Consider the following 27,219-nt stretch of genomic DNA (forward strand, 5'->3'; position numbering starts at 1 on the left):
CCCTGTACCATTTTGACTGACTGATGCGAGGTTCCCTGTTGGGAGTTGAACCACGTGTTGCAGGTGACTGGCCGGTGGGAAGGTAATGTGCTTTCTTGATCTGTGGGAGTGGGTGAACAATGTGTCTCCCTGGCTGTGAGCTTTTCCTGCTTTTCCCTTCCCTGGTAAGGTGGGACATTTTGGACATCCTGTCTTTAGACTCGTCCATCTGGGGTGAAGCTGCCCTTGAAGGCTGACTAGAGATCAGCTCAACCCATCTCCGCCGCCCCCACAAATATTCATTTCTGATGAAATCAGCCATATGTGGGGAATTCTCCGTCATATCCTTAGATCAGCTTCAAGGAAAAACTTCCCCCTCCTCCCTCCTTGGTAGGGAGTAATGGTAGGAAGCAAGGCAGGAAGTAAAGAAACAGATAAGGAAACAATGTGGGAAGGACAGAAGGGAGGAAGAGAGAGAGGCCTCTCTTCCACAACATTCTTTTCAGGGATGAGACTGCGTCCCATTGGACGACGAGAGGAGTCTGGTCTTGTCTTTCCCTGACCCTCGCCTTTGTACGACGGTGCTATCGCTGCTCCCACTTCCGCTCCCCCCATCCGCTGCACGCTCCCTCTCTCCCCGCTCCCGATCGGATCCACTTTCGGAATGACGAGAGTTCGGGCGCGGAGGCGCGCTGGGCTGGCGGGAAAGCTGACCGTTCTTCTCATCTGAGCGGCAAGAGGTAAAATCAGGGAGAGAATTAGTGAAACAAGCCAATTACTGGCGCATGTATTGCGTGCGTGTGTGTTACTCACCAGCCAGTGCCTGCACAGAAGGCTGATCATGAGTACTCAGGAGCTGCGCCTGAATGGTTTCCACCACTCTTTTGAATCTGCGACTGGGTCCTGAGAGGAGAGAGGATAAACTCGTCAGTCCTTTTAGGTTGCCCCGGCTGAGAGTCTTAAACTGTGACGATTAGAACTGAAATGGGGGAAATTCAAATTCAAGCATATCAACTGAAAACACACTGAAACCTAAAACGAGTTTGAATTTGCCTCATACACTCCAAGATTTTCATTTTAAACCTGCAATAACTTCAGACACACGCTGCGTTCCTGGCCACCTGGTGAATGTAAATCCTTTTAGCTCTGCTAAAACACCCCTGCTCTGTGCGTGCCTGTGTTCACCAGCTAGTCCCTAACTTTGTCTGTCTGCCGTTTGGTGGTGGGAAGGTAGCTCGCAGCTGCCTGTTTCAGCTGAAAACAACACTATGGCAGCGGTGAGAGTGAACCGGAACAGTAACGCTGTGGCCCAGAAAACCAAAACAATGAGCTAAAAGACATTAAAACATTCTAGAGAGCTGAGGGAACCCGGAGAGGCAGGCGATAATGAGGGATGAGAGATCCCCTTCAAGTGAAGCCAGAACATTGGAAAAAACCAGTAACTGTTTTTTTCAATGTTCTGGCTGATCAGTGTATATAGGAGGGTACAAAACCCTTTGTAAGTCCAATATTGGTTGGTGCTTAAATGTCTTCAGGCAGGGTTTTCCTAAGCATTTTTGCACAGTGCCTAAACCGAATCAACTGAAAAAACAGTTTTTTACCGCTCTGGAGACATGGATACCATAATGGCCCTAATATAACACAATACTTTTTTTCAAAAAATCAAACGTGGCTGTAGGAATATCAATAGGTAACATGTGAAAAGGATGGAGAAGCTCAGGCAAGCACATTCACGCATACACTCCTGAAACGGCCCAGCAGAGACAGGGGGCGTGTTGACCAGCGCTACATAATCCCTGGTAATATGCTGGATTCTGCTTTTGTAATTTGCATCACATAACTTTCCTAGCGATGGGGGGATTTGAATACCAAGATATTTATTGCCATCTGTAGGTCGTTTAAACCCACTCTGGAGTTTGACCCTTTGTGGAACTCACCTATATCCATGGCCGTTGTTTTGTCCACATTAACTGTATAACCCCGAGAAGAGAACCCATATGTGGAAATAGGATCCCTTAAATGTGGGATTGTTGATGCAGCTTCAGCTAGATATAAAAGCATGTCTTCCACGTGAAATAATGATAATTTATGATGTCTTCCACTTATTGTCTGTCCCTTAATGTTATTGTAATCTCTACTAAGCTGTGCTAGTAGTTCAATACTGGTATTGACCGGCAGGGGCGATCAAGAGCAACACTGTCTGAGCAACCCTGCCCGCGTTCTAGGGCAACTTGGTCTGATAAAAACCCATTTATCTCAGTGGCAGCTTGTGGATCAGAGTATAGCATTTCTATCTGCTTTATCTACTTTATCAAAGTGGTTCGGCCGGGGCCCTTCTCTGTGGAGTTTGCATGTTCTCCCCCTGGGGTTTCCATGGGTTTCCTCTGGGTACCCAGGCTTCCTCCCACGGTCCAAAGATATATGTCAGCCCTCCCGGGTGTCTCGCCCGGTGTCAACTGGGATCGGCTCCACCCACCCCCCCACGACCCTCAAAAGGATAAGTGTTACAGCTGATGGATGGATACCTGTCTGCTCCGGGGCTTTTATTGTTTTTCAGAGTAGAGGTCACCCGTTGTATTTCCCATTCCTTAATTGGTTCGTCCAACTCTTTTGCCATAGGCTCTGATAACTCATTTAATTGGATATCTTCCAAAAATTGTGCCGACTCTTTATCATCTGCGCAAGTGTCTGTGTTTCTGTACAGGGGTTTGTAAAATTCTGCAAAAGACTCTTATTACTCTTTAATTTCTGTACTATATTGGATGATTTTTAATCCTTAATGCCAACAGTCTGCTTGCCCTGTTACCTTTACACTTTGTTTTTGTACCACTTAAACAAATGATGAATGCCTTATACTGTATCCCCAGCTTTGTGCCTATCTCTGTCTATCTCCCTTTAAACATATTCTTCTACCTGTTATTAGAGTGAAGGTGACGCTGTAGATGCCCATCTCTCTTCTTCCTTCCCTCTCTGCTCGTTCCCTCTCTCGCTCCCTCTCTCCCTCAGAGAAAGCGATGTCCACCTACAGAAGAAAAGGGCCGTTAGAGAGGATTTTCCCGTTCAAGTCTCTATGTGATTACACGGTTTGTGGAGAAATGAACCGGTGCAGTTCTTGTGTGTCTTTCAGTCCACTGAGCTCAGTGTCCATGTGTTGGATCTGTTGTTTATCTGATGCTGCCACTCTGGGGCACCGAAGCTGGAATTCTTCAAATTCTGCATGTAGCGGCGTCAAGGATGCAGCTGATTACCTCGGTCACGTAAAGAAATTTGTAAAATAAACAAACCCTCTGGAATCTGTCTATTCATAGATGAATACCCTGAGCATTTTTTTATTTAAATATATACACAGATCACACCGCCACCACATTGAAACCAGTTTATAGATAGATTCACACATCACGTAGAGACAAGGTGCTGACGGGGGGGCTTTCACCAAATATCTCATTAATGTATGTAGATGATTAAAAAAAATGGTCTGAAAGAAAATGTTGAAACACTGAACTGTTAATAGTGATATGCAGGCAGTCATGCTGTAGACTTTCAATTTAAAAAAAAAAAATCACAAAAACAAGTTGGGATGAAATCACTTTACATGTAAATATACTGTTTTATTTCTGACATTTTTCTGCTGCATTTGTGTGTTTGAATAGCTGCTCTGTAACAATATTTCAAGTGTTTATGAATAAAGATTTGCACATTGTTATTGGTTCCTGTGGCAGCTCTATACTTTGTTAAATTGACAAAATGAGAAGTCAGAGGCTGCTCAACAGCAGAAAAAAAACCACATTTTTTCCCCCCACAGTGAGGCGGTATCAGACAGAGATTCTGTACAGGCTTCACTCCACACCTCACTGGATCTACGTCTACTGTACAGTAACTCTGCACTTAAATGTTGACCAGAACTTGGTCAGGGCTGAAAAGATTAATAATGGAATAATACTTGGAACTTGACAGGCTTCTGGAAGACAGAGGGGCCGCCGGAGGACTTGTACTCTGCCCGGAAACTGTTCTGAGACACCACACTGTGGCTGAGGGATGGGATCTGGAGAGGCGAAAGAAAAGGATGACGTTCAGCGAAACAAAAGATAAACTCTTAAATCCGTGCCTTTAATGTCATAAATGGCGAATAAAGTAACGCTGGTAGTCGCTGAGGCTTATCTAAGCTTGATATTACTCACAGAGAGAAAGGCATGGACGATGTCAGCCTTGATAGAGCTGAGCGGCTTGTCTCTAATCAAAACAAAGATCTGCTCCTCTCTTTCCAGGCTGATGAAGTTACCGAACCAGGACCGCTTGGCCAGTCTGCAAATGAAGGAGTATTTCATATGTGATTTCGCTGACGTCAGTGCTTTGAGTGAACTAGTGCTATGCTGCATTTATCACACTTACAGGACAGATGAAGTAAGAAGGTGGAACCCCCAACTTAATTTAATTTGATTTCACAAAAATAGTAGAGAGCTACAGGGAAATAACTGAGGCCTACGCCAGTGACTGTCGGTAGCTGAACCTGCAATAAATGCAAAGTGCGCTAGCAAGCGGGTGCCTTTTTACACATCCAGCAGATACGAAGCAACATTAGCATTCGCGTGGAGTCATGTTTCAGGCCAACGCATGAATGTTTGTCCAGTATTCCTGCTTCTTTTAGCTTTGTTGGTCTGCACGACTCCTGGGAAAAATATTGAGAAACACCGAGGAAAATGCCAAAGAGGCAGTTTGTTCTCCAGCTAGGATCATGAAAATGAAACGAATGAAAGTTCACTCTCAGCCCTGGAGACAGTGGCTGAAATCTCTGTTCTGGATCTTCAAACCATGGAAGCTCCAGAACAGCTACTAAATGGACCCTGTGGCGAGAACGTTTTATCAACTAACATAGCAAACCGTTGAAATTACATATTCGAAAATAGAGAAAGATAAACTGAGACAGTGTGTGTGTACTTACTCTGGACTGGACTCTGGAGTCAAACTGGACATGTCCTCTGATGTAGGGACTGAAAAAAAGAAAAACAGACAGACAGAGAGAAAGAAGAGAGGGCGAAATAAATCTTGATGACAGGCCCTAATTCAATTGCCCTAATTAGAAATGATCACAGAATCAGACATTACGTGACGCAGCCACAGGCTGAAGGCTCCTGGATACAAACGCAGAACAGGATAAATCTGATTGTTTGAGTTGTTGGCAGAGCATCGAGTTCACACATACGGAGGAAACAAGTTGCTTCATCCCACAGCCGGAGTCTCGACGGAGCAGACTCAGTCATCACTCACTTTGTCTCCAGCTTTGTTCCAGCTTCACTCACCTTGCAGTTTGCGCCGATGGAAGCGCGGTGAGCCCAGCAGGTTGTTTTTGAACGAGTTGAGCCTTGTTCTCCAGTGGGCGGAGCTTGAGGCGGCCATTCCGCCACTGCCACCTGGGCTGGAGGGCGGGGTCAGCGACAGCGAGGCCCCGCCGGCTCCGTCCGCTCTGGAAGAAGAAGACGACGAGGAAGAAGAGGGAGGGGTGGTGGAGGAGGGGTGTTGGATTTGGTGCACGGGCGTGCCCAGCGGAGTGGGCAGTGGTGAGCCCTGCGGCGTGACCTGCGAAACAGGAGGAGGGGTGGCAGAGGAGTTAGAGGACGAGTGGACGTTCTTGGACTTGAAGACAGATGGAGAAGGGAAGTTGAAGAAGCGTGGGATGGGGGAGAGGAGCGGGGATGGAGACGGGGAAGGGGAACGTGGAGTCTGAAGAGGGAGGGACTTCATGGAGTGAAGCTGGGGCCGGTCAGTGGGGCCCTTTGAGGGCAGGGTCTGGGTTTTTGGGTCAGGCGCCGGGCGGGTAGGCCGAGAGGTGGTGGCACTTCCTGGTTTGGGGTCTTTGGAGGAGGAAGCGGAGGTGGAGGTGACCTCTGATTGGCTGAAAGTGAAGACCGGACTCTGATGGGCAGACAGAGAGATATGAGGGGAAGGAGTGAAAGAGGGATGGAAAGAAAGGGATGGTCATGAATTATGATTCGTGGACACAATTCTTCAACAAGCCTGGATCAGACGTAGCAAACTGAATGTGAAGCGGTGATCTCTAATCCCGGGTACGGTCCTGCGCGTGTGTTTTAGTCCCTTTCATTGTCCCCGTCCACGTCTGCATGTTTACACAGACTTTTGTAAGAGGCAGCATGGTGTGTCCATGAAATGAGGATGTGCATGGCTGACAATGTGACAGTAGGATGGAGAGGCATGACTAGCAGGGACAGTCTGAGCAAGAATTACCGGAGAAACAAGAGCATCACGGGAAATCTGGTTTTGTGTTTTCGATGGCCTAAACTGACATTCACACACCGATCGGCCTCAAAATTAAAATCTGTAACCTGTTTTACTGTTGAGGCTGATGGGTGTGTGATCAGGTAGTGCGCAAACAGCTAGTCTGACCCTGTCCAAACTAAACGGGGTCTGGTACCTACTCTAAAACCACGGTGTGTCATTTTAATACTTTGTATAAGGGTGCGTGTTACTGAGTGAACTGCAGAGGTACTGGAAAGCAGATTTTGTTACCGTTGAACAGGGCCAGGCAAGTCGGTTCTAGTCTTTGTGCTAAGCTAAGCTAACCGGCTGCTGGTGGTAGTTTCATATTTACAGTACAGACACGAGAGTGGGATCAATCTACACTAAACTAGGCTATATTATCATATAGCACAGTATATGTAGAAATGCTGTTGACATGTTGCTGTAAAGTTCCGTATTTGATTTGGTTTTAATCAACAGATGGTGAAAATGAAAGAACAGGAAAAAATGAGCAGAATGATGCAGCTTTTTGGGCCAAAAGCCCCACTCTCATAAGTCTAATCGTTTAGTCAGATTATGATTTTAGAGAGTGGGAGAGAATCACTGCGTCACAGGGAGATTAAAATGGGTCCAATTATTAACAGGGAAGCAGGTATTTGTTCTTAACCATCAGTATCACAAAAGCATCCGTGATCACATTAAATAATGCGCGCTGGGGAATTATGGCATCAGTTATGGCGGCACTTTCCTCTGTACGTGACTGAATGTGACTGAAATGCTTCCTTCACTGCGGTGCACACCGAAGAATCGAGGCAAAGTGGACCAGAGTAGAGGAAAGAGGAGCTCTAGGGTTGGAGCCTTTCAGCTCGTATCTACATCGTGTGAAGTACAGCTGAGCAAAGCAGGGCAGAACAGAGTAGAGCGAAGTTCTTACCCTGGGACTGCTGAGAGGACTGGAGGACAGACCTGTGGACGCTCCGCTGACTGAACGGGACCTTTTGAAGACAGCAACAAGCAACAAGAGCCATCGAGGTGAATGGGACTTTCAGGTGCATCAATCAACAGATCATTCTGTCGTTTGGAATCTCCAGGTGAAGAGTACTATTCATCGTGATGTCAATTTGATTACTGCCAACAATTTCAGCTAAAAATCTCAGGACACATCCGTGTCGGTCCGTACCTTTGGCTGTGTGCGTTAGTGTCCAGGGCCCTGCGAGGTGGGGTGGGAGACCCCTGTTCTGTGACACTGAGGACCTCCAGGCTCTTCCTCTCTGGACGACAGCGGCCATGACGCGTCAACATGGGGGAGTCCACGCGCTTCCTGGGAGGGTCTTGGAGGAGAGAAATGTTAGCAACAAGGAATGTAGAATGGAAATGGAAAAAGGCTTAAATCTTCAAAAACTTTTTTAGGGAAAAAAAAAGCATTTTAAGCACAGCTCTTTTACCTCCACCAAGGAGGTTCTGCCTCCACCCGTGTACGTCGGTTTGTTCATTTGTCAGCAGGATTACGCAAGAACTACTGAACCGATTTGCGACAAATTCGGTGGAGGGAGGGCCCCTCTTTTTTCGTTGGTGAAATAGCATGACGGAAATTACAGTAAATAAAAAAAGAACAAAAAAAAGGAGTGAGATAAAGATAATCTCAGAAGATTATTTTAGAAGATAAATACGATAAACATACAGACAATAACGCAAAGCAGTTACAATGATGTAGATGTACAAAGATTAGATTAGATTAAGTAAGGTATGTGTGGGTAGTGTGTGTGTGTGTGTGTGTGTGTGTGTATGTTTGTATGAGAGGCAGTGGTATGTATCCGTGTATAGTGGTCCAGGACAGGTGAGTGTGGGAGCGATGGAAGAAAACAGTTTTAATGTTACAGTGGTAACAAATATATGATGTAACAACAGTCTCAATATAATAACAGTAATAATAAAACAATAGGATAGTAATATAATAATACTATAATAATATGTAACATACAATATAATATAGTAATAACATTTATAATAATTCATATTATACAGCAGTGAGAAGTGAGGGCAAATCAGAGAGGTGAGCGACAGGCCCCCCCATTTTTATTATTATTATTATTATTATTATGATTGTGTTACTTTATTAGTTTAGCCTTAAGTTTGAAGTTTTAGGAAGACGTTGCTTTGAGCCGCGCCCAAGCTCAGAGGAGGGTGCTGGCCCATTGCAGGTCTTGAGCCTTGTGACATTCTTTATTTTCTTTGTTTGTTTATTTGTTATTTATTAAGGGGGAGGGAGGCAGGCCCTGCCAGCCCCCGATGTGTCAGCACCAGGGGAGGGGGGGGTGAGCCACATCGCTCCGCCCCAACCCCCAGTCTAGCCTCACACCCCATTGGTTTTGTTTGACAGCAACAATGTCATTATCACAGTTACACCAAGTGAAGATAATACGTGTCATAACGATAATCAATAAGAAGAAGAAGAAGAAGAGAGGGACCACAATATCTTAATGTAAAGGAAGAATAAAGCGTTCAAGTTGATGGATGTAAAAAAAACACAAAACAAAACATGAAAGTAATACCACGACCATCAGCATCAACAATAATAACAATGGGGGGGGGCTGAATGTGTGTAATAGTGATGGGTGTATGTGTGTGATGCCTGTGCGTGTGCAGGAGCATGTCAGATGAAAAATTTGGCAGATTGTGTGTGTGTGAGAGTGACGGAGTGCATTCTTGTTGTGTATGGTGGACAGACAAAAAGAGGAGACGAGTCTAATCAATACGGAAACTAAGAATTTAGAGTATGGATGAGTGGATTCCAGATGACGTCAAACTCATCGCTTTGTTTTTTAACTGAGGCAGATCATTTTTCCATTGATATGTATTCGATTAGTAGGTTTTTCTGAAGTGCAATATTACTTGTTTTTCCTTGATTTCCAGTTCATGAGGACAGTTTTGTTGCCGATGATTAAGGTTATGGAGAGTAATTCTACTGGCTTTGTTGTTTAGGTCGATGTTGGATGTGACTCCTAGTGAGCAGAGGGGAGGGGACAGTGGGATGTGGGAGCCCTGAAGGAAATGGACGTTATCAGTGATGCCCCGCCAGAATTGTTTAATTGGCGTGCAGTCCCATGTGGCACGCATAGAGCTATCTGTGGTGTTTATAAAACCCATTTATAACATCCTTTTCCCCCATTTAGTTTACTCTCTAAGAATAATCTTGAATTTTATAAGTTGGGTGTTTGTGCTGGTGGATACAGAGAAGATGTCTTTGCAGATTTGGGTCCAGACATCGGCATCGGGGGTCGATCTGTAGGTGTTGTTGCCAATTTTTTGAAGGGATGGATATTGTTAAGTCGAATCTTGAAACCAGATAGCAGATTCTTCTCAGCAGTGATGTTCATCAGGTCTGATGTTAGTGGGGAAGATCTAAGTCAGAGGATTTAACGTTGATTCTGGTTTGAATTGCGGATTTGATCTGGAGATATTCTAAGAAGGGATACTCCCCGATGCCGTGCTCCTGGATTGCCGTGGATTTCTACACATAATGTGTGTTCTGTGTCTATCCAGGAGTTGTCGGATTGGGCCATTTGTGAATGCACTGAAGTTGGTGGGCAATGAGGGACTGGAGAAAGTCTGGTGCTTCCAGACTTCCTTGGGTTTTGGATTTTTGTAAAGTGGCTAGTTCGAGTCTGGGTGTCTCGTTTTTTCAGTAGAATTTTCAGATGACGGAGTCTAAAGATTTGAACTAGTAGGGTGAGTAGTTTATAATGGGTAGTATGGTCGGTTTGATTGTAGCAGTTCTGCCTATGATGGACATTGGTAGATTGGTAGGTAACATTTTTTTTCATAATCCATCTTTTGTCATGTGTTTGTTGGTTAATCCATCAACAAGGTTAAAGAGCAACTGTTCTCACCAATGTCATTTCTGGGTGGCAGATCCTCGTCCTCACAGCTGGGATATCGCTCCTTCCTGTCCAACAGGAGGTAGTAGATCATCTTCTCCTGGTTCTCCCTGCAAAAAGAGACGCAGGCCAGGTCAGGTCAAATGGTGAGTAGTATTTAATAAACTGTCTCTAAATAAGATGAATGAGACACTCTAAACGTGACATTGGTTCAAGTTATTCAAAGTTGTAGCTTGAGTCAAAAAAGTCGGTTCAGTGACGTTTTTGTTTTGCTTTGTTACCTAGCTAACTAGCCCACAAACTAACTTAGCAAAGCATCTATTGCTAATGTTAACGGAGGTGAATTTAAACCTGCTTTAATAGATTCGGCCACTAGGGGCAGGGTAACAGCCTGTAAGACAACATTGACATAATGTCACCAAAGTCCAGGTGTAATCACACTTAGTCTAAACTATTGTCAGTGTGTTTTTTTTTTAATGTATTGTTAATGGTTTTGTATGATCAAAAGGAAGAAAAAAGGTCTTCTCTTTAAATATACAGAAATGCTCCTTTTTGTCTCAGCCAGCTGGGGAGTGTTTGATTGACAGCAGCTGGCAGAGTGTTACAGCGTAGGGAATGACAGACAAGGTATACAAACTTGCGCCGTGGCTTGAGCGTGTGTTGTTGGCAGTGACTCTGAAGAGTAACGAACACACCAGCGTCTAACCAGACCCCAGAGGCATTAGCAGCTACGTTTACATGTTGTTTAATCTGCTGCAGCAGAGCAGCTAATGAGCTATCTAGCCTGCAAACTGATGTTAGCAGTGCACCTCTCCCCTGTGAATGCTTGTTTGGTGGCTTGTTCAACAACAAGCTAAGGTGCAGGACAAGCTGGCATTCCTGTTTTTATAAGTTAGATGAGGAGACTTTAGCAGGAAAGCTAAGGTGGGTGGCTGTTCAGAGTCTGGGGCTCTTGTGCAGCAGGCTGCTGTCTGCCTCAGTGTGATCACCTGCTCGGCCTGATAAAACGCTGTACGCAGGGTTTGATTGGCTGTATCCAAATAAGGCCTCCGTCTTCATAGACGGATACTGGATTGGTATTCCCTTGAATTGATGCACTGAAACCAGCAGGTGCCATCGTGAAACCAAAAAATATAGAACGTAAATTTCTCCCTCATGGTTTGGGTTTTTTTTCTTTTCTCAAGGGGAGAAAAAAGGACAAGTTATTCCCAGAGCAAATATGTATGCACTAAAGTTACATGTTAGCAAAAGCTTAACTTTCCCTGTTTACGCGGGATGTTCCCAAGTTTTTTTGGCCCCACACCCGATCCAAGTCCTTCAGTACTGGATGCCTGCCGATACCGAGTCCAATCTGATACTTATATTCACGTTGCTTAAATCTTGATTAAGTAGCCTGTGTATCTGACACACAGTCGAGACAACTTAATCACACACACCTTGTTTCCGAGACAACTTAATCACACACACCTTGTTTTTTTATGAGCTTCTTGATCCTGAAGGTCACGGTTCAAACATATCGAGTTTAAATTATTGACACGATATGAACGGAGGTTCAGTCGGAAGAATGCCCCCCTCGACAGTGACGTTCGCGATCCATTAGAAAGAAGAAGAAACACTTAGTTTACTCATGGTTCTACCTTGGTGTTACACAGTGGGGGGTCCTCCATCACAAACCCTCCCTCACCTGACTACTTCAAGTCCAGCATTCCCTCTCTTTAGCTCCGTCTTAGGTTTCCACTTACTCTTAAGGGAAATATCTGGCCCTTTAGCTGCTAAATGCTCCACTGTGTTCATCAACTGGTGTCTTAAGTTGTCTGTCTGCTGCTTGGTGCTGAGCAGGCAGCAGACGGTGTGGTTATCAGAGAAAAAGGCTGCCTGCTGCGGCCGGTGAAGAGGCTGACGAGAGTGGTGAGGCACAGTCATTCAGGGCTGGAAAACCAAAACGATAAGCTGGAAGACGCCGAAACTCCTCACAGATGCCGAGGGGAACTGCACCGCTCTGTTAATTCTCTGTGGGTTCATCACTACGAGCAATACCTCTCACATTACGCATAGTTGTTACATCCATTGTTGATACGAAGACATTTATTGGTGCAGCTCTAACCTAAATGCCTCAGGTCTTCCGGCTTTTCCTGTTCAACAGCACTGCTACTGCTGTCGCATCGTGAATAGTGAGAAGTCACACCAGTTTGACAGATACGGGATGGGCGGAGAGACAGAGAGAGACAGAGAGAGAGAGATAAAAGAGGCATCGTTGATATTGTTGATATTGTTCCTGCTATTCCAGGCAGATGAATGACGTAAGTCATTCACTGGCCACAGCCAGACCAAAGAGACGATGAGAGAGGGAGGCGTTATTTAAATGTACACACAGTTATGACATTGTTTTTTTTCAGCATACACACAAGCACACCTGTACTGACATGCCTGTGTTCATAGGCAGGGCTCAGCTGGTACAACTCAGACATAGGCCCAAGTTTCTGAATTCTCGAATTCATTGGAAATCAATCAGATTCACAAAACTGCCAGATTGATGATTGAATTCTTATTGCCTCATATCACAGCTTGTTTGCTTTTCAACATGTGGAGCGGAAATGTTTGATGGATTATATTTACTCACTCCTCACTTCTAAGGTCCTGTGTGAGTTTGACCCGGTCTCTGAAGCAGCCTAAAGAGTGCATGCTGTCCAGCACGTCAGGGTCCAGCTCTGCTAAGGACAGGATCCTCTTCACGCACACACGGCGAGGAGGTGGCTGCTCCGGGCAAGGCTCATTACGACCGCCCCTGACAGGAAAACATCAGTGTACGCAGTTAGCATGCGCAATTAGAAATACCACAGACATCCCAATGTTTACCGCAAGCATTCATAGAAAGTGAGGTCCAACGTTACACAGCTTTAAGGCCCACAGAGGGAGAAGTAAAAGTAAAATTCACAACAAAGGAAGGAAGCAACAGATGTTGGTTTGACACGGAATCAGGCTGATTTTGGCCACAGTGCAACGCCCGACAAGGTCGCTGCTAACACCTAAAAACTTCTAATTGTCTGGGTTTCACTGGTAGAGTTTATGCCTTCTGATTAGCCAAAAGATGCCTGATTAAATCCTGGGGGGGAATTTGTAAAACTTCCCATTTTGAAGACAAGCGTGGTCATATCAGCCCCAAGTACAGCTCACAGCTCACTATGGTTCAGAAACCCGTAGGGAAACCAGGACCAAGTGATCAGCTATGATATCTGTTTTGGAACAAAACTGGCCCAAACTCACCACTATAGATTTATGATTATGTTTAGATATAACACATATGCCATTATGTTACTATTCTAACTCGTTTATACCCTGCAATAACATACAAAATAAGTTAGAAAAGGGCTTTTTTCTATTCTGTCAATGTGTATTTTGTTTCTATAATCTTATTTGTTCAATATAAAGTAGCATAAAATGTGCATAATGTGCACATTTGCAGGACTATTTTTACAGCGTGGCACTGATAGTTTCACTTAATTAAATGATCTGAGTACTTTTTCTACCGCTGCCAGTACCAACTTTTCAGAAAATGAGGCACATCGAGGGCCCCGTGCCTGAGTTTGCCTCAACTACATTTATAACTTCAGTGAAAATGGAAAGGCTAGGACAAGGCAAGGACTAAAAGCTAACACTAAGCTGAGTTTTCTCTGAGCCATCCACGTCCTGAGGCCTGGATCTACTTTTTGTCTCCCACTACTTGCACTTTCTTGCCCGGAGCAGACGGAAAGGTAAAATCTACAACGGCTCGCAGCATTTACCTCACCTGGCGATTCTATATCATAACATGCCGTATGTACAGTATTTTTCTGAGGTATACTGTATGTTACAATATTGGCTAGCCCATAACAGAAAGAGGCTGACATAGTTAAAGTAAGAGTCAAAGGATAAAATAACACGTAAAGACTTTCTTTACGCATGGATGTGATAGAGAGGTGGATGGCGTAGCCTAGTACGACCCTGTCCCTTTAGTACCAATATGTACAATAAGGAACACACCCTCAGAGGCCTTCTAGCATTTATAGGAAGAAAGGAACAGGGAAATGCAGACAACGTAAGAAAAATGAATGTTGAACTTACTGGTACCAGGGGTGTTTCTGTATTGCTTCTAGCTGTAATCGACAAGAATACAACACAACATTAAAGCACTGATTGATGTCAAAACACGTCTTCCCATTTTAACGACCGATTTAACCCCGTCAGCGAAGATGAAGCATCTACTGAGCAGCTGAATGCTGGGCTCAGCGAGAAAAAAAAGGTCCGGATATTTTTCCTTATGGAAGGAAAAATATCAAAATGATGAATTAAATTTAGCTGCTCTTTTGCACAGTGATGGTTGGAAAGTAGCAAATGTGTTTCAGGTGAGTGAGGTCAAAGGTCAAAGTTTTAATTGGTCCAATATGTTGCTTTAGGACCAGATTCACTATCACCCCCAGCTGTACTTTGCGTTTAGTGCTAATTAAGAAATGTTAGTGTAACTCAGTGCTAACTTAACCAATTTGCACCAAACTTGGTGGGGGGACGGGGCCTGGGCCAGAGAAGAACCCGTTACTTTTTGGTGCAGATCCGGCTGAAGGGGTGGATCCAGGGCTTTTTTTAAAATCAAATTCCTGAACACTGCGAGTTTGGACATTTTTAGACTCGGCAGATGTCAGCGCTCGACTTCGGTATATACTGCTCTTTGGGTGTTGCCACGTCACCGATTATCTGACCGTTTTACGACAGTCAGCTTGGGTTGTAAACACTGTCGGGAGGGACCGTGGGCTCAGATGGGTCGTAGCTATGGCACAATAAGCCTGTAAGAGCCAGCTGCCTACTCTGTGCCCTCTCCTGCTGGTGGTGAAGTGGACTTCCGAGGAAGAGGAACCGCCATTTTGCCTGTGCCGCTCGAGGGGAGCTGACAGCGGCTGCTTTGCATTGTCCCGGACAAATTGAGTGTTTTGACCAAATTACCCACATTCACGTTTTCATATAGAGAGCTCTATATACATTTCTTTTTTCTGGCCAGATATTACATTTTTATTCAAAGACAATTACAGGACAGTCTTGGATTTTCGCTAAAGAGAAATTTAATTGCTTTGTGTTGAGGGCTGTTTTCGTTTGCTAGTTCATGGACTAAGAAGGGACTAAGAGCCACTGTTGGCGTGGTAGCACGCTGACATTAGCCTTTGGCTCGAAGCATCGCTGTGCTTAAGTACAGCCTCACGGAGCCACTGGCTGTAGGCTGTAGAGTCTTGCTTTAGCTTTTCACGACCCCAGGAAAAGTCTTCCTTCAGCAGTCCTGAAACCTCTGGTATACTATACACTGTAGACATTAAGACCGCATACAGTGGTAGCTACCGCATCAGTACTGCACAGCATCCCTGAGGGGGTGGAATAATGGAGCAGCTGCATGTATAAAGTCAGAAAGTCAAAAGTGGGCCTGCTGTGAACGCTATATTTGTACACCTGCAGACAGGAGAGTAGCTTGCAGCTGCAAGCAGTCAGAGCTTTTGTTTGTGAAGTGCTGTATGCTGCACAGAGGAGACACTCCAACATTCCCGTTTCCCAACTGAGGAAAAAGGGCGGAACGGGAGACGCCTGGGTTGTTCGGCTGCTAACTACAGATATAGTGGTTTGAAATCTGTCTCCTTGCGCGGTGGCTGCTTTCCATGGAGGGAGCTAGCCGACAGGCAGAGACAGAGAGAGACAGTCTGACCTGGTTTCAGGCTCCATTAATCAACAGCTCACCAGACAAACCCACAGCTTTGATTAATTCTGCTCTGTTATAGCTGAATGGCTAACTGACCAGACTTTTCTTTCTTGTTTTTAAGCCAACCACATTATCACAATTCACTCTGTCTTGCTGTCTCATAACCGTGAATTCATTTCCACCCGCACATGCCTGCTGTATCCCAGCTTTTTAATATGAGTGCAGTGGAATTTCTCCTCGCAGTCCTTTCACTCCTTCATTCATTTATTCATTCGCTCACCCCTTCCCCTCTATCCCTCTCTGAACTGCCAGTCTCCTTTCAAGCCCTGTTTTTAGTGTGGAGAGTTGGCGTTTAGGTGAAAAGGTAGAGTCCTTCATTTTTACCCTCAGTGCCTCCATCCTTGTTTTCAGCCACCGATGAGGCAACTTCATCCATCCATCCATTCATATTGTACATACAGGCATAAACCTTTCTTCCTCCCTACATCTTGGTTTCCGTGGGTCTTTTCTCTTCATAAACCGCTAACTTGCCGTTGAGGACGGAAATAACTCAGGGCAGTCCTGTCATGGCTGACTCCACTCCTGCCTTTAAGCAATACCTTAAGCCCATTGTTGCGCTCTGTTCTTTCCACCTTCCTCATTTTCTCTCCTTCGTCATCCCTCTGTGGGGTCTTGTGTCAGGGTTCATTTCTGTCACATCTCGAAACAAAGCCTGCAGCGGGTGCTTTTATTTTCTTTACTCCTTTCCTCTTAAATGCCTGGCTTATGCTTCATGTGCTGTACAAAGTGACGTGGTCCAATGTGAGCAGCAATGACTGACCATTTGCAAAACCCCACCTCCCTTAGTTACCGCTGCTACGCTTGTCGGGCTTCGCAGTTCTCACTGATAATGGAAGCCGATTTACCTCTCCGAATTCTTTATCCCTTCTGAAACAATTAGTCCTATTGTTCAAACAGGGGCTTACAAAAACAGTCTTCTCATTTCTGGACAGAAACCAGTGTTTTTGTCAGCTGAAAATAACTGTCAATTAAATTAACCTGACTGTCGCAGAGAGATTTTATCAGCTTTGGCCAGTTTTTTAATGTTTCAAGTGGACTTTTGTTGTTTTAAAACAAGAACCCTCTAAAAGGGCCTTGGCTACGTACATGATATCCTGCTGAGATACTGAGGCTGAAGCTGCATGTCCCAGGCAAAAAGTCAGCACCCTCACCAGCTGATGATCCATGTGGAAGACATGGAAATAGAAACTAGAATTACCGCCTCAGGGTTCTACGCCTCCTCCCACCAGTCGAGTTGCAGTTTACATCCATGTCTTTTCAGACTTATATAATATATGTAGTGTAGACAAGGGAGATAAATGTGGAATACCGGCAGCACAGAAGAGCTACACAACAATCAACAACAGTTTCGAGGTGGGCAAACCGGGACCAGTGGCCCCACTTTCGGTATCCGACCACATGTGAAATATGGTCACAGTCTCCCTTCCCGTTCCTGAGTTGTGGCTTTGAATACTGGCCAGGAAAGTCTTTTTGCAGAACATTATGATGTCACAGTGACCTTGACCTTTGACCTTTGACCACCAAAATTTAATCAGTTCATCCTTGAGTCCGCGTGAACATTTGTGCTAAATTTGAAGAAATTCCCCCAAGGCGTTCCTGAGTGTCTCGTGTGCACGAGAATAGGATGGACAGATGGACGGGCAGACGAACATATGGACGCAAACAACCTGAAAACATAATGTCTCTGGCCACGGCTGTCGCTGGCACAGAGAGGCATAAAAACAGCATTGTTCTTTTATTGCAGTGTAGCGCTAGTTAATCCTAGTACTGATAGGGCAAAATGTAAAATTAGACCCTTCTTTCATTCTAACATACGGCTGCTTAGCTTACGCCCCTTATGGTCTGCTCCAAGAATATATTTACACTTTTAACGGTACAAGAGAAAGCTTTTGCGATGTAGCCTCACTAACGCGTTGGGTGAACATAATGCCATCTTGAGCGACATCGGTTGGGGTTGCTGATTGAAAACTTCCTGAAATCCAAAAGAGCAGTAGAGAGCTGCTAACGCCCAGAGCCGGTGCCGCCGGAGGTCAACAGTACGGCAAACGCTACTCGAGGGGTAAACAGACTTCAACACAAAACCAGGGGCACGTTATTGTGAACCGGCCTTTTTTTTTTTAAACGTTACTTGTAACCCTGTAAACTAATGTACGTTCTTCCAGGTGCCTTGACCCTAGAAGTAATGCTCGGTTACTGCTGTAGGTAGTAAGCTAGTTAGTCGGACATGCTAACGTTTGTAGCTACGTTACGGCGGGTAAAAGCTCTGTTTGATCGATTCCTTACACATTTGCTCTTGTGTTTTTAGTTTTGGAAAGGCTGAAGAAAGAGGCACCTCCTTCCGAGCTCGATATATACTGAGTTTTGCTCTTACCACAGCCCCACGCACACCGCCTCACCATGTGGATAGATGTCAAGCGTGACGGGCCTGCCGGTTGCTAAACTATGACTGGACATGAGCTGTTCAGTGCAGGGGGTATAGCAAATGGTCAGTTATGTTTACTAGGCACACTTATGGATATGCTGGCTGCTCTACTGAGTCCTCTGAGAGGTGTACACCAAAATAAATATACCTTCAGTAAATAGGCTTGAGCTTACTGTTTGATTGCTGAGTCATGTTGATAGTGTCTAATCTGTGCTGCTGTGTCACAGCGCCTCTCCTCTTCTCCCAGTGACCGACGTGGTGGACATTGATTTTGATTGATCCACTTTTGCCAATGTGACATTGGCAAAAATGGATCAATCAAAATTGACAATGTGTGATTGTATATTCAAAAGGACCCCCCCTCCTCCTCACCGTGAGTCTCTTGTCAGGGTTGACTTCTATCATTCCCTTAAGCAAAGCTTGGCAGTCAGGAGGTATAAAGTGGGGCATGTGAAACACTCCACTCTTCACTTTCTCTAGAAGCTGCCGCAGGTTGTCGTGGTCAAAGGGCAAGGCACCCTGGGAGGGGATGGGAGAAGACGGAGAGATACAGGAAGAGGATAAAAGATGATGAGAAGTGGAAATGGAAACAAGCATAGGACTGATGGTTCTGTGTCTTCAAAAAACCTCTTACACCCAACACAGTTAAAGGAATAATTCGACATTTTGGGAAATACTTATTCGCTTTCTTACTGCTAGCAGCTGGTTAGATTAGCTTAGCATAAAGAATGAAAACAGGGGATAACAGCTAGCCTGGCTAAGTCCAAAGGTACCACAATCTACCTACCACCACCTCTAAAGCTCACAAAGGAACACGTTACAGTACCGGTCAAAAGTTTTAAGATACCACATTTTTCAAGTTTTTTTTTTTAAATTTCAGTTCAGGTCCAGTGAAAAACCTTAAATGGTACAAAGTTCAGTGGTAAACTGCCCAAAGTAAAAAGAAAAAAAGTTCAGGTCACAAAAAACTGAAAAATCCTGTACAATCTATAGAAAACGGGCCTTTTTCAGGGATGAGGAAATTGGTTAATTTACAGCTTTTTCCTGCAGCAATGGAAGAAATCGAAGCCTTGAAAGTTGATGCAACCAAATCCTACAGGAGCCCCAACTTTAGTTGATGACTTCCCAACCCTCTGTCTGCACAAAGGCAGTGTTGGAGCAAACTGTGTTTCTACAGCCTCTGATTCATTATGAGGACGACACTGGGCTGCAGGAAGTAGTTACTGGTATACTGGTGTCAGACTGGCTAGAAAAAGACAAGTGACACAAGATAATGACCCAGAACATTAGAATAACAGAACCAGACGGCGGCTTCACATGATGGAAGACCAGCACAGTCTCCAGACCTGAACCCCGTGGAGCTGGTGTGGGATGAAGTGGACGGAAGGTGAAAGCAAAGCAACCTGCAGTTGCAACACGTCGATGGGAACTTCTGCAACAGAGTTGGGACCAACTTTCTGAACAATCTTTGGTTTCCATTGTAGAAAGAAACGTCGGGAGTGAGTTCAGCTGCCGGATGAGTCCGAAATTTAGATTCAATTTAATTCAACAAGATGATTCAAAGATTCCTCGTTTCTAAAATCTCCCATTGTTTATTTGCTGTGCCCTTAAATTTCAGAAACACTGAGACGCTTAACTATGTCAATTTAAATAACAGCTGGAAGAATGGAGGTGTCCTCAAACTTTTGACCAGTAGTGTATCCGTACAACATAACATGTTAATGAGCCTTAGAGGTGCTGGTATGCGGAGTTTGTCGCCTTTGTGGAACTATTCCTTTAAAGGTTCCCTGTGGAATTTTCTTGTAGACAAAGATAGCTATGTCTCACCAAAATTAACTATTGTGTATTTAAAGCTTCACAAATGTGTGTTTTACATCCATGTTCACTAGCAGTCTTTTTCTGCCCTGCTTTGTGTTGGTGCATTGCTACACTTGTTAGCATGTTACCACCACCAAGAAAAGTGTCAAGTCATGTATTGTGAGGCCCACATGCTCGTGCATCCTAACACCCTTGCAAGTAGAGCACAAGAGACAAAAAAGACATTTTAATCATGAAAATGTTGCTCTGTGGCGCCGCTGGTGGCCAAAAGCTCCTCAAAGTACCTTTAAGACTTCCTAGTGATAGGCTGACAGTCTGGCTTGCAAGGAAACGGTGCATAAAGTTCAATGTGAATAATGTTCTACCTGAGGTGAATGGTGGAAATTGAAAGGAAAAGAAGAAAGGAGGAAAAAGCAAAATACTGGAAGAGAAAAATAAAAGAGAATAAAAGGATGTCCTTACCACAAGAAGAGCGAAGAGGATGACTCCACAACTCCAAACATCTGCCCTGCGGCCATCGTACTTCTCCCCCTGGTACATGAATGCAAGGACAGGGTAGCATTAGGAATACAAACACACACACACACACACACACACACACACACACACACTGACAGGGAATTAACTTACCCGTATGACCTCTGGGCAAGCATAATGTGGGGATCTGTAAAGATAGAAGATGAAGTTATTAAATGATTTAACCAGACACCTGCTCTTTCATCCATGGAGTAGACTGAAGAGGTGAATCCAGGTGAGAGCTACAAGCCCTTACTCATTTTATCTGTTAAATCCATGTTCCTTCTAATGGGCAGAGGGTTTAAAAAGGTCTAAGCTTCTGATGAACAAAGCCCTCAAATACGTAAAAAGAAGCACAATGGGGCATCGGGTGGATGTTCCTAATGTTCTGCACACGTGTCAAGAATGTATCACACACACAGATACAAACAAGTTTCAACCTCTTACTCACCCACAACTGGTTTCCAGCAGGCTGTCCCCAACTTGTAGGGAGGCCATGCCGAAGTCTGCTATCCTGATGTTGTTCTTCTCATCCAGGAGAAGATTCTCTGGCTTCAGGTCTCTATGACTGCACGCACACACACACACACACACACCAAAATGTACATGCACTGCTTAATAAGCAAAGTGATCTGGAGCAGCCATGTGAAAAAAACAGCCATGAGAAAAATGTCTGCTCTTCAGGAAGTACAATTCAGCCTGGTGATAATTTTATTTTGACATGTTTACAGGAGATTCCCGACGAACAGTGAATGAACATGTATGTGTGCTCTACAGGGTTAAAGGATTTCATTGGCTAATTCTTCAGATCCGCTTTTAAATCACATATAATTAGTGTACATTTACTCAAATATTGTACTTGTATACAATTTTGTAGTATTTACTTGAATATTTCCATTTCATGTATTTTACTTTACTGTTCTACTTCGTACTCCTACTCCACTACATTTTAAAGGGAAATGTTGTACTTTTTACACCAGTTCATTTATTTGACAAACTACAGTAACTAATTACTACAGGTGTCTGGTTACGATCATGTATATGATCAGTTACTAATCCTGTACATGATTAGCTTGTAAAATACAACGCATTGTTAAAGATTAAACCGGTGGTTCCAGACCTTTTTTGCCTTGTGATCCTATGAAGCACAATCGTGTCTAGTCAGGACCCCCTGTCACATCTCAAAAGGTCTATTAGTTGTTGGTATTTGTGTTACTCAAGGCAAAAAGAGGTTCAATTATCCCATATTTTTACAATAGAAATCTGTTTTTCTCTTCTCTCCTACCCCGACTGATCATCCCATTACCCCTCACCTTCATCTTGCGAGCCCTGAGGGGGCCTGACCTTCAGGACTGGGACCACTGGACTAATCTACCTCACTGCATGAAGTGTGGAAAATGTAACCTGCACAATGATACATCAGTATTATTATAGACCTTAAACTTTTACTTTTGGTACTTAAATACAATTTGCTGATAAAACTACTGCTCTTTTACTTCAGAAGGTTTTTTCATGCAGGACTTTTACTTGTAATGGAGTATTTTTACTTTGCTGTATTGGTACCTTAATTTAAGCAAAGGATTTGAATCCTTCTTCCGACACCGAAAAAGCTTTCAAAATCCTTGTGACACTGACTAAACTCTTCGCTATAGTCAATATGAACAACCCCATCGTTGTGACGCATTAAATGGCAGCGGAGAATCTAATAATTATTCTGTCATGGCTTAAGAAGAAAATGAATTAACAATGAAAACCGGCATAGAAAAGTATAGAACAAGATCTAAGAAGAAACGTCTCCAAGGCTTTCTCACAGACCATATGGAGTGACTGTGGCAGAAGTCGAGGGCAGAGATGATTTGTCTGAAGAACTTCCTGGCCTCTTTGGGGGTCAGCCTGCCCTTCTTCACCAGGTAGTCAAATAACTCTCCGCCAGACACATGCTCCAGCACCAGGTACCTGGGAGACAGAAGGGCAGAGAAGTCAGAAAGATGAAAACAGGTGAGGGAAGGGAAGGATCCTTGGTAACAGAAACGTTAAAAACCCAAAAAACAGAAACCTGCCTTCTACGTTCATGCTAACAAGTCAATGAGGCTTCTTCTATACTTGCAAACTCACACTCACTCAAACAAACACTCACAACCTTGTACGTATTTGATGTCGTATGGTTATTTATCTCCGTTTTGTCTTACACAACCTTTCCTCCCTTTCAGATTCAAGGTTGTTTCAGCTCTGGCAGAGATCCAGAGGCAGAAAGGGAAGATTAAAAAAAAAAAGTCAGCGGAGAGGAGAGCAATAAAGAGATACTCACAGGTATTTGTTATTCTCATAGACATCATGCAGCTTCAGAACGTGAGGGTGCTCTATTAGTTTAAGAATAGCTATTTCTCTCTCCACCTGGATAGACAGAGGGTGGGAGAGATGTGGAGAGAGAAAAGAGGAGGAGGGAGGTTATGATGGAAATGGAAAGGGAAGAAGGAAGAGGAGTGTAAATATGATGTCAGACGGAGAGAGGGAGGAAGTAAGCATTAAAGACAGAGTAGCAGCAGCAGACAGTTTTCAGTTCTCTACCACTCAATTCACTAGTGCAGGTGCAGTGCAGTGTAAGTGCAGCTCATGTCCCACAGTAAGCTAGCTCACACCCTTTAGCTACTAACAGACTTCAACGTAAAGTTGCACTAATCAACATTCTGATACAAACGGTGGACCAAATTATGTGCGTGCGATGTGCCGTCCGTGTAGACGAACCGACAGAGAACTGTCAACAACCCTGCGGTTCCCCTGACAGAGCCTTTTAGCTTCCTCTCAGCATCGCTGGTCTCTCAGAGTTTCAGGACTCACGTCCACATGCTCTCCACCCTGTTTTCAGTCAAAAAAGCTCAGATAAAGCCACTGTCCACCATCTGCAGAGATCCAACCCTCAGACGGACCCAGTCAGAGAGCAGCTGGTGCACACAGTGGAGCATTTAGCAGCTAAAGAGCCAGATATTTCCCTCAGGGGGTGGTGGAGACCAAAACCAGAGCTAAAAGCAGAGAGAATATTGAACTTCAATTTCCTGTGTGGCCAGAGAGACAACTCCAAATGAATGCCAATGCTTGTCCGTGTCTGCTTGATGTATGCATGGGCCACTGTTTGCTGAACTAAGACTACGACTAAGATAAGGTGCTAAGTTGCTTATAATAACTTTAAAAGGTGACATTATGCCAATGTTGCATCTGCAGCTTGATGTGCTGCCCCCAAGTGGCCATAAAATCAATTAATGCAGGTTTTAACGATATGACAGACACACGTAGTGGGTTTGATTTATTAAACTTTACTAAGACATCTGTGGTGTGATGCTGCAGCACCAAGAGCAGGATCCAAAAACGCAAAGCCCCTTTTGGAGAGGCAGCATCCAAAAGCTACTTCAGTTCCTTGTAGTTAAATGTGCTTTAGCGGACCTTTGCACCTAAAGCCAGCAGACAGCAGCCCAGCGGTGCAGCTACTGGCAGTTAGCAGCAGGCAACGGGCAACCTTCCAAAGCAATTCAAGTGAGCACTGATGTATAAACTAGAGGACTGGGCACCGGGGGCATAGGGGGTGAGGGGCGGCCTTTATTTTTATTTATTTATTTATTTTGCACTTGTCACCTTTATCTCTGGTCAAAGAGAGAAACCTACATTTTACCAATTTGGTCCAAAACACACACAGCAATTTTACGCTGCTTAAGCTGCTCATACCAGAAGCCTGACCCTCTACAAGTTTCTGATTCTCTATGCCCAGGTCTTTGGTATGACCAGACAAAATCAGTGTTATTAAGATACTGAGACATTTGTATGAAGTAAAACATGCGATACCACAGCACTGCCCTTTCTTGTGACTGGCGTTTTCCCTGCGCAACCTGTTGTATTTTAAAAAGAGCGACTGCACAAAGCGTCGAGGAATCAGCCGCATTAGAAACACCAACATATTGAAAGCCATTTACAATGTATTTCAGTCCGGTGTGTTTCAGCTACAGTAGCTTTCATCTGAGGGCTTAATTAGCAGACTGAAATCATCCCTACTGTTTGGCAGAGAGAAGCGGTGCCCACACACTCAGCAGCTCCAAGTTCCAACGCACTAATGGGCTTTTCCTGACAAAAATAAAGACTCTATTGCCGTAGGTTGCGGAGTGCGAGCTGAAATGATTTGTGCTTTGTAGCCGGCATAATTACTACAGGCACAGTGGATGGAGAGACAGGTAAATCGTAAGTGCTGCACCTTCATTAGAACGGATTCGGAGAGTTTCTCTCTGTTGACAATCTTTATGGCCACCTTCTGCCCTGTTATACAGTGGACACCCAACTTCACCAGTCCTGCAGAGGCAGAGAGACAGAGACACAGAGGGGGGGGGGCAAATGTTTGAATATCAGAAATCATCTTGCAGTGTGAAAACTGGAAGGAAGGGATGGGATGAATAATTCAACAAGGCTTTACTGCCAGTGTCACAAACACTGACCAAACTCAGCTCAGAAAGAGCCTGACTGGTGATTGAGTCGAGAGGGCCGAGGGTGAGGAGACGTGCGATAAGAGCAAGGATTAACCCTGAGCTCTGAACGTGATTCTGGAATCGGCTGATGCACCGCGCAGACGTCGCGTTTGCCTCAGTGCTGGTTCCTACCTGTCTGCCCCTTCCCGAGGGTCTTCTCCAGCCTGTAGGGCCCCACGTACTGGCTGGACTGGCCCACCGTCAGCTCCTTGCTGCTCATCCTTCCCGAGATGAAATTCTGTTCCTGGTCTAAGGCAGATCAAGATCCTGCTCCGTGCGTAACGCCGTAACGCACATCCCAGGTGGCTGCACGGCGGTGGAGAGGAGGTGCGGAGGACTGGTCGTGATCTAGAGCCGGGCCCCGCAGGCTACTCCCATGCACTTGTTTGTCATGCGGTCAGGTCCGCGCTGGGAGTGAGAATCGGCCCAGTTCTGCCGGTCTGAGCCCCAGTATCGGTTCGCGTCTCTTTTACGACAGCAGCATCGTTCAGGGGGGAGGTAGAAGAGCTCGGCGAGAGAGGGACGTGTGAGGTCGGCCAGAGATGGGAGATGTCACATCAAACACCCCCCTCTCCCCCCAACCCCTGCTATAAATACCAGCCGTTTAGAGCCGATTGATCCTGTATCGCTTGTGCAGCCGGTCACGCGTGGAGCAGAAAAAGAGAAATCTCATTCAGACCTGGACCGGAAGGCTACATTTGCCACAGATTGATTTCTGTAAGAGCAGAGTCTCAAATATCCCAAGTCAGAATGCCATTCTCGGATCGATATCAGGGACCCCCCTCCTCGCTGCCGCTCCCGTCCAAAACTGTTTTCACGAGTCTCCCGCACGGCTCGCACATCCCCCCTTTTTCTCTGGGCCAGGCCCGGTGCGGTCGGGATCTGCCTCTCTGTGCAGATGATAATCTATTATCGCAACGGCATCAGCAAGAAGAATGGCTTTTCCAATATCCGGTGCACACTTTGGCTCTCAGCCTCTCCGCGGCCCTGCATCAGGAACGAGAGGAAGAGGGGGGAGAGCATCCGAAAGGCAAGCAGCCTCGGGCAGAGCGGGCCAGAGCGGGCCAGACAGGCGAAACGCGCCCTCGGTCGGGACGGCTGCCGCGGTGTGCCGGAGGAGGATCAGCGCTCGGCCCGGTGATGAGTCCTCTTTCTAGAAACAACAAGCATCCTCAGCTGGCTCCCCGCCTCTCCTCCCTCCCTCCCTCCCTCCCTCCCTCTCTGTCTGCCTTTCTCTCTGCCCCCGGCCGCAGATGCTCATGATATCACCGCACCCCCCCCATCCCCCTCCCCCCTCCCCCCGCAGCCGCCGCTAGGCTGCCGCTGAGCGCGCAAGTAGCAGCAGTGAAAAAAAAAGCGCCTCGGAGAAAATGGTCTGTCGGGTTGTCAGGAGGCGTCCGCGTCCACGGGACTGTCCATCATTCAGGGGAGTGCCCCCTCCGCTCCCTCTCCCACCTCTCACACTCCTCCTCCTGCTTCCCCAGCCTCCCTCTCTCCACCGGTCAGCATCAGCATCCGGGTCCCGCTTCTCCCTCCCCATCTCTCCCCTCTTCTGTCAGCGTCTTTTGCCCCCACCCTTTTTTCTTTTTTTTTTTACTACAGCAAAGTTCCGAGTCATGTGATCGGCTGCGACAACGGAGGAATATGGAGGAACCGCCGGGCACCACGAGGTCGGAGTCGGTGCCGGAAACAGCCTCAGCCCATGGGGTCCTCTGCAGCGGCACGCAGAGCTGAGCTGTGCCGGGCTTTTCCATCAGTAAGAATCACTAGCGCATGCCACGGGGGCTTCGGTCCTTTGGGCCTCCGGGTGTTCTCCAGAGCGGGTTGTAGGAAAACAAGCTGGATTCGCCGTCTCTGGTCACCCTGTGTTTACGCAGCAACCTTAGGAGGCGTCCGCCATACGAGAAAACGCCTCAGAATGAAGGGCGTCCTCTCACCCAGCAGGGCTCACTGCTCTGGGGGCCGCCAGAGCGAGGCCCCGCAGCTTCGGCCGAACGGCCGCCGCCGCCGCCACCTGACGTGGGTCACGCTGGCTGGCATTAGCCACCATGTGCTGCTGGTCAGACCAGACCAGGT

General features: G+C 45.7%; 1 protein-coding gene across 1 annotated transcript; it reads right to left on the reverse strand.

Annotated features, from left to right (window-relative positions):
• Positions 1-25,387, reverse strand: brsk1b (BR serine/threonine kinase 1b). The gene is made up of 21 exons (XM_040123892.1): positions 25,276-25,387; positions 24,876-24,970; positions 22,947-23,032; positions 22,454-22,594; positions 21,090-21,206; positions 20,753-20,786; positions 20,585-20,653; positions 18,677-18,823; positions 14,211-14,242; positions 12,730-12,894; positions 10,122-10,219; positions 7,412-7,562; positions 7,166-7,226; positions 5,456-5,553; positions 5,277-5,380; positions 4,919-4,967; positions 4,158-4,281; positions 3,920-4,021; positions 2,893-3,001; positions 793-882; positions 1-705 (listed from the first exon to the last, which is right to left on the reverse strand). Exons 1-21 carry the CDS (start codon positions 25,361-25,363, stop codon positions 482-484), a joined length of 2,184 nt encoding a protein of 727 aa, XP_039979826.1. The 5' UTR covers positions 25,364-25,387; the 3' UTR covers positions 1-481.
• Positions 25,388-27,219: the final 1,832 nt, after the last annotated feature.

This window comes from Xiphias gladius, chromosome 3, assembly GCF_016859285.1.
Source record: "Xiphias gladius isolate SHS-SW01 ecotype Sanya breed wild chromosome 3, ASM1685928v1, whole genome shotgun sequence".
In the NCBI taxonomy this organism is placed as follows: Eukaryota; Metazoa; Chordata; class Actinopteri; order Istiophoriformes; family Xiphiidae; genus Xiphias; species Xiphias gladius.

Bases quoted from the DNA above. Each gene is read 5' to 3' on its own strand.
- brsk1b (XM_040123892.1), bottom strand. From the start codon at position 25,363: ATGAGCAGCAAGGAGCTGACGGTGGGCCAGTCCAGCCAGTACGTGGGG. The intron at 20,654-20,752 runs GTAAGTTAATTC...TTCATGTACCAG, and splicing joins CTTGCCCAGAGGTCATACGG to GGGGAGAAGTACGATGGCCG. The intron at 5,381-5,455 runs GTCTTCTTCTTC...CCCAGGTGGCAG, and splicing joins CCTCCCTCTTCTTCCTCGTC to TGGCGGAATGGCCGCCTCAA.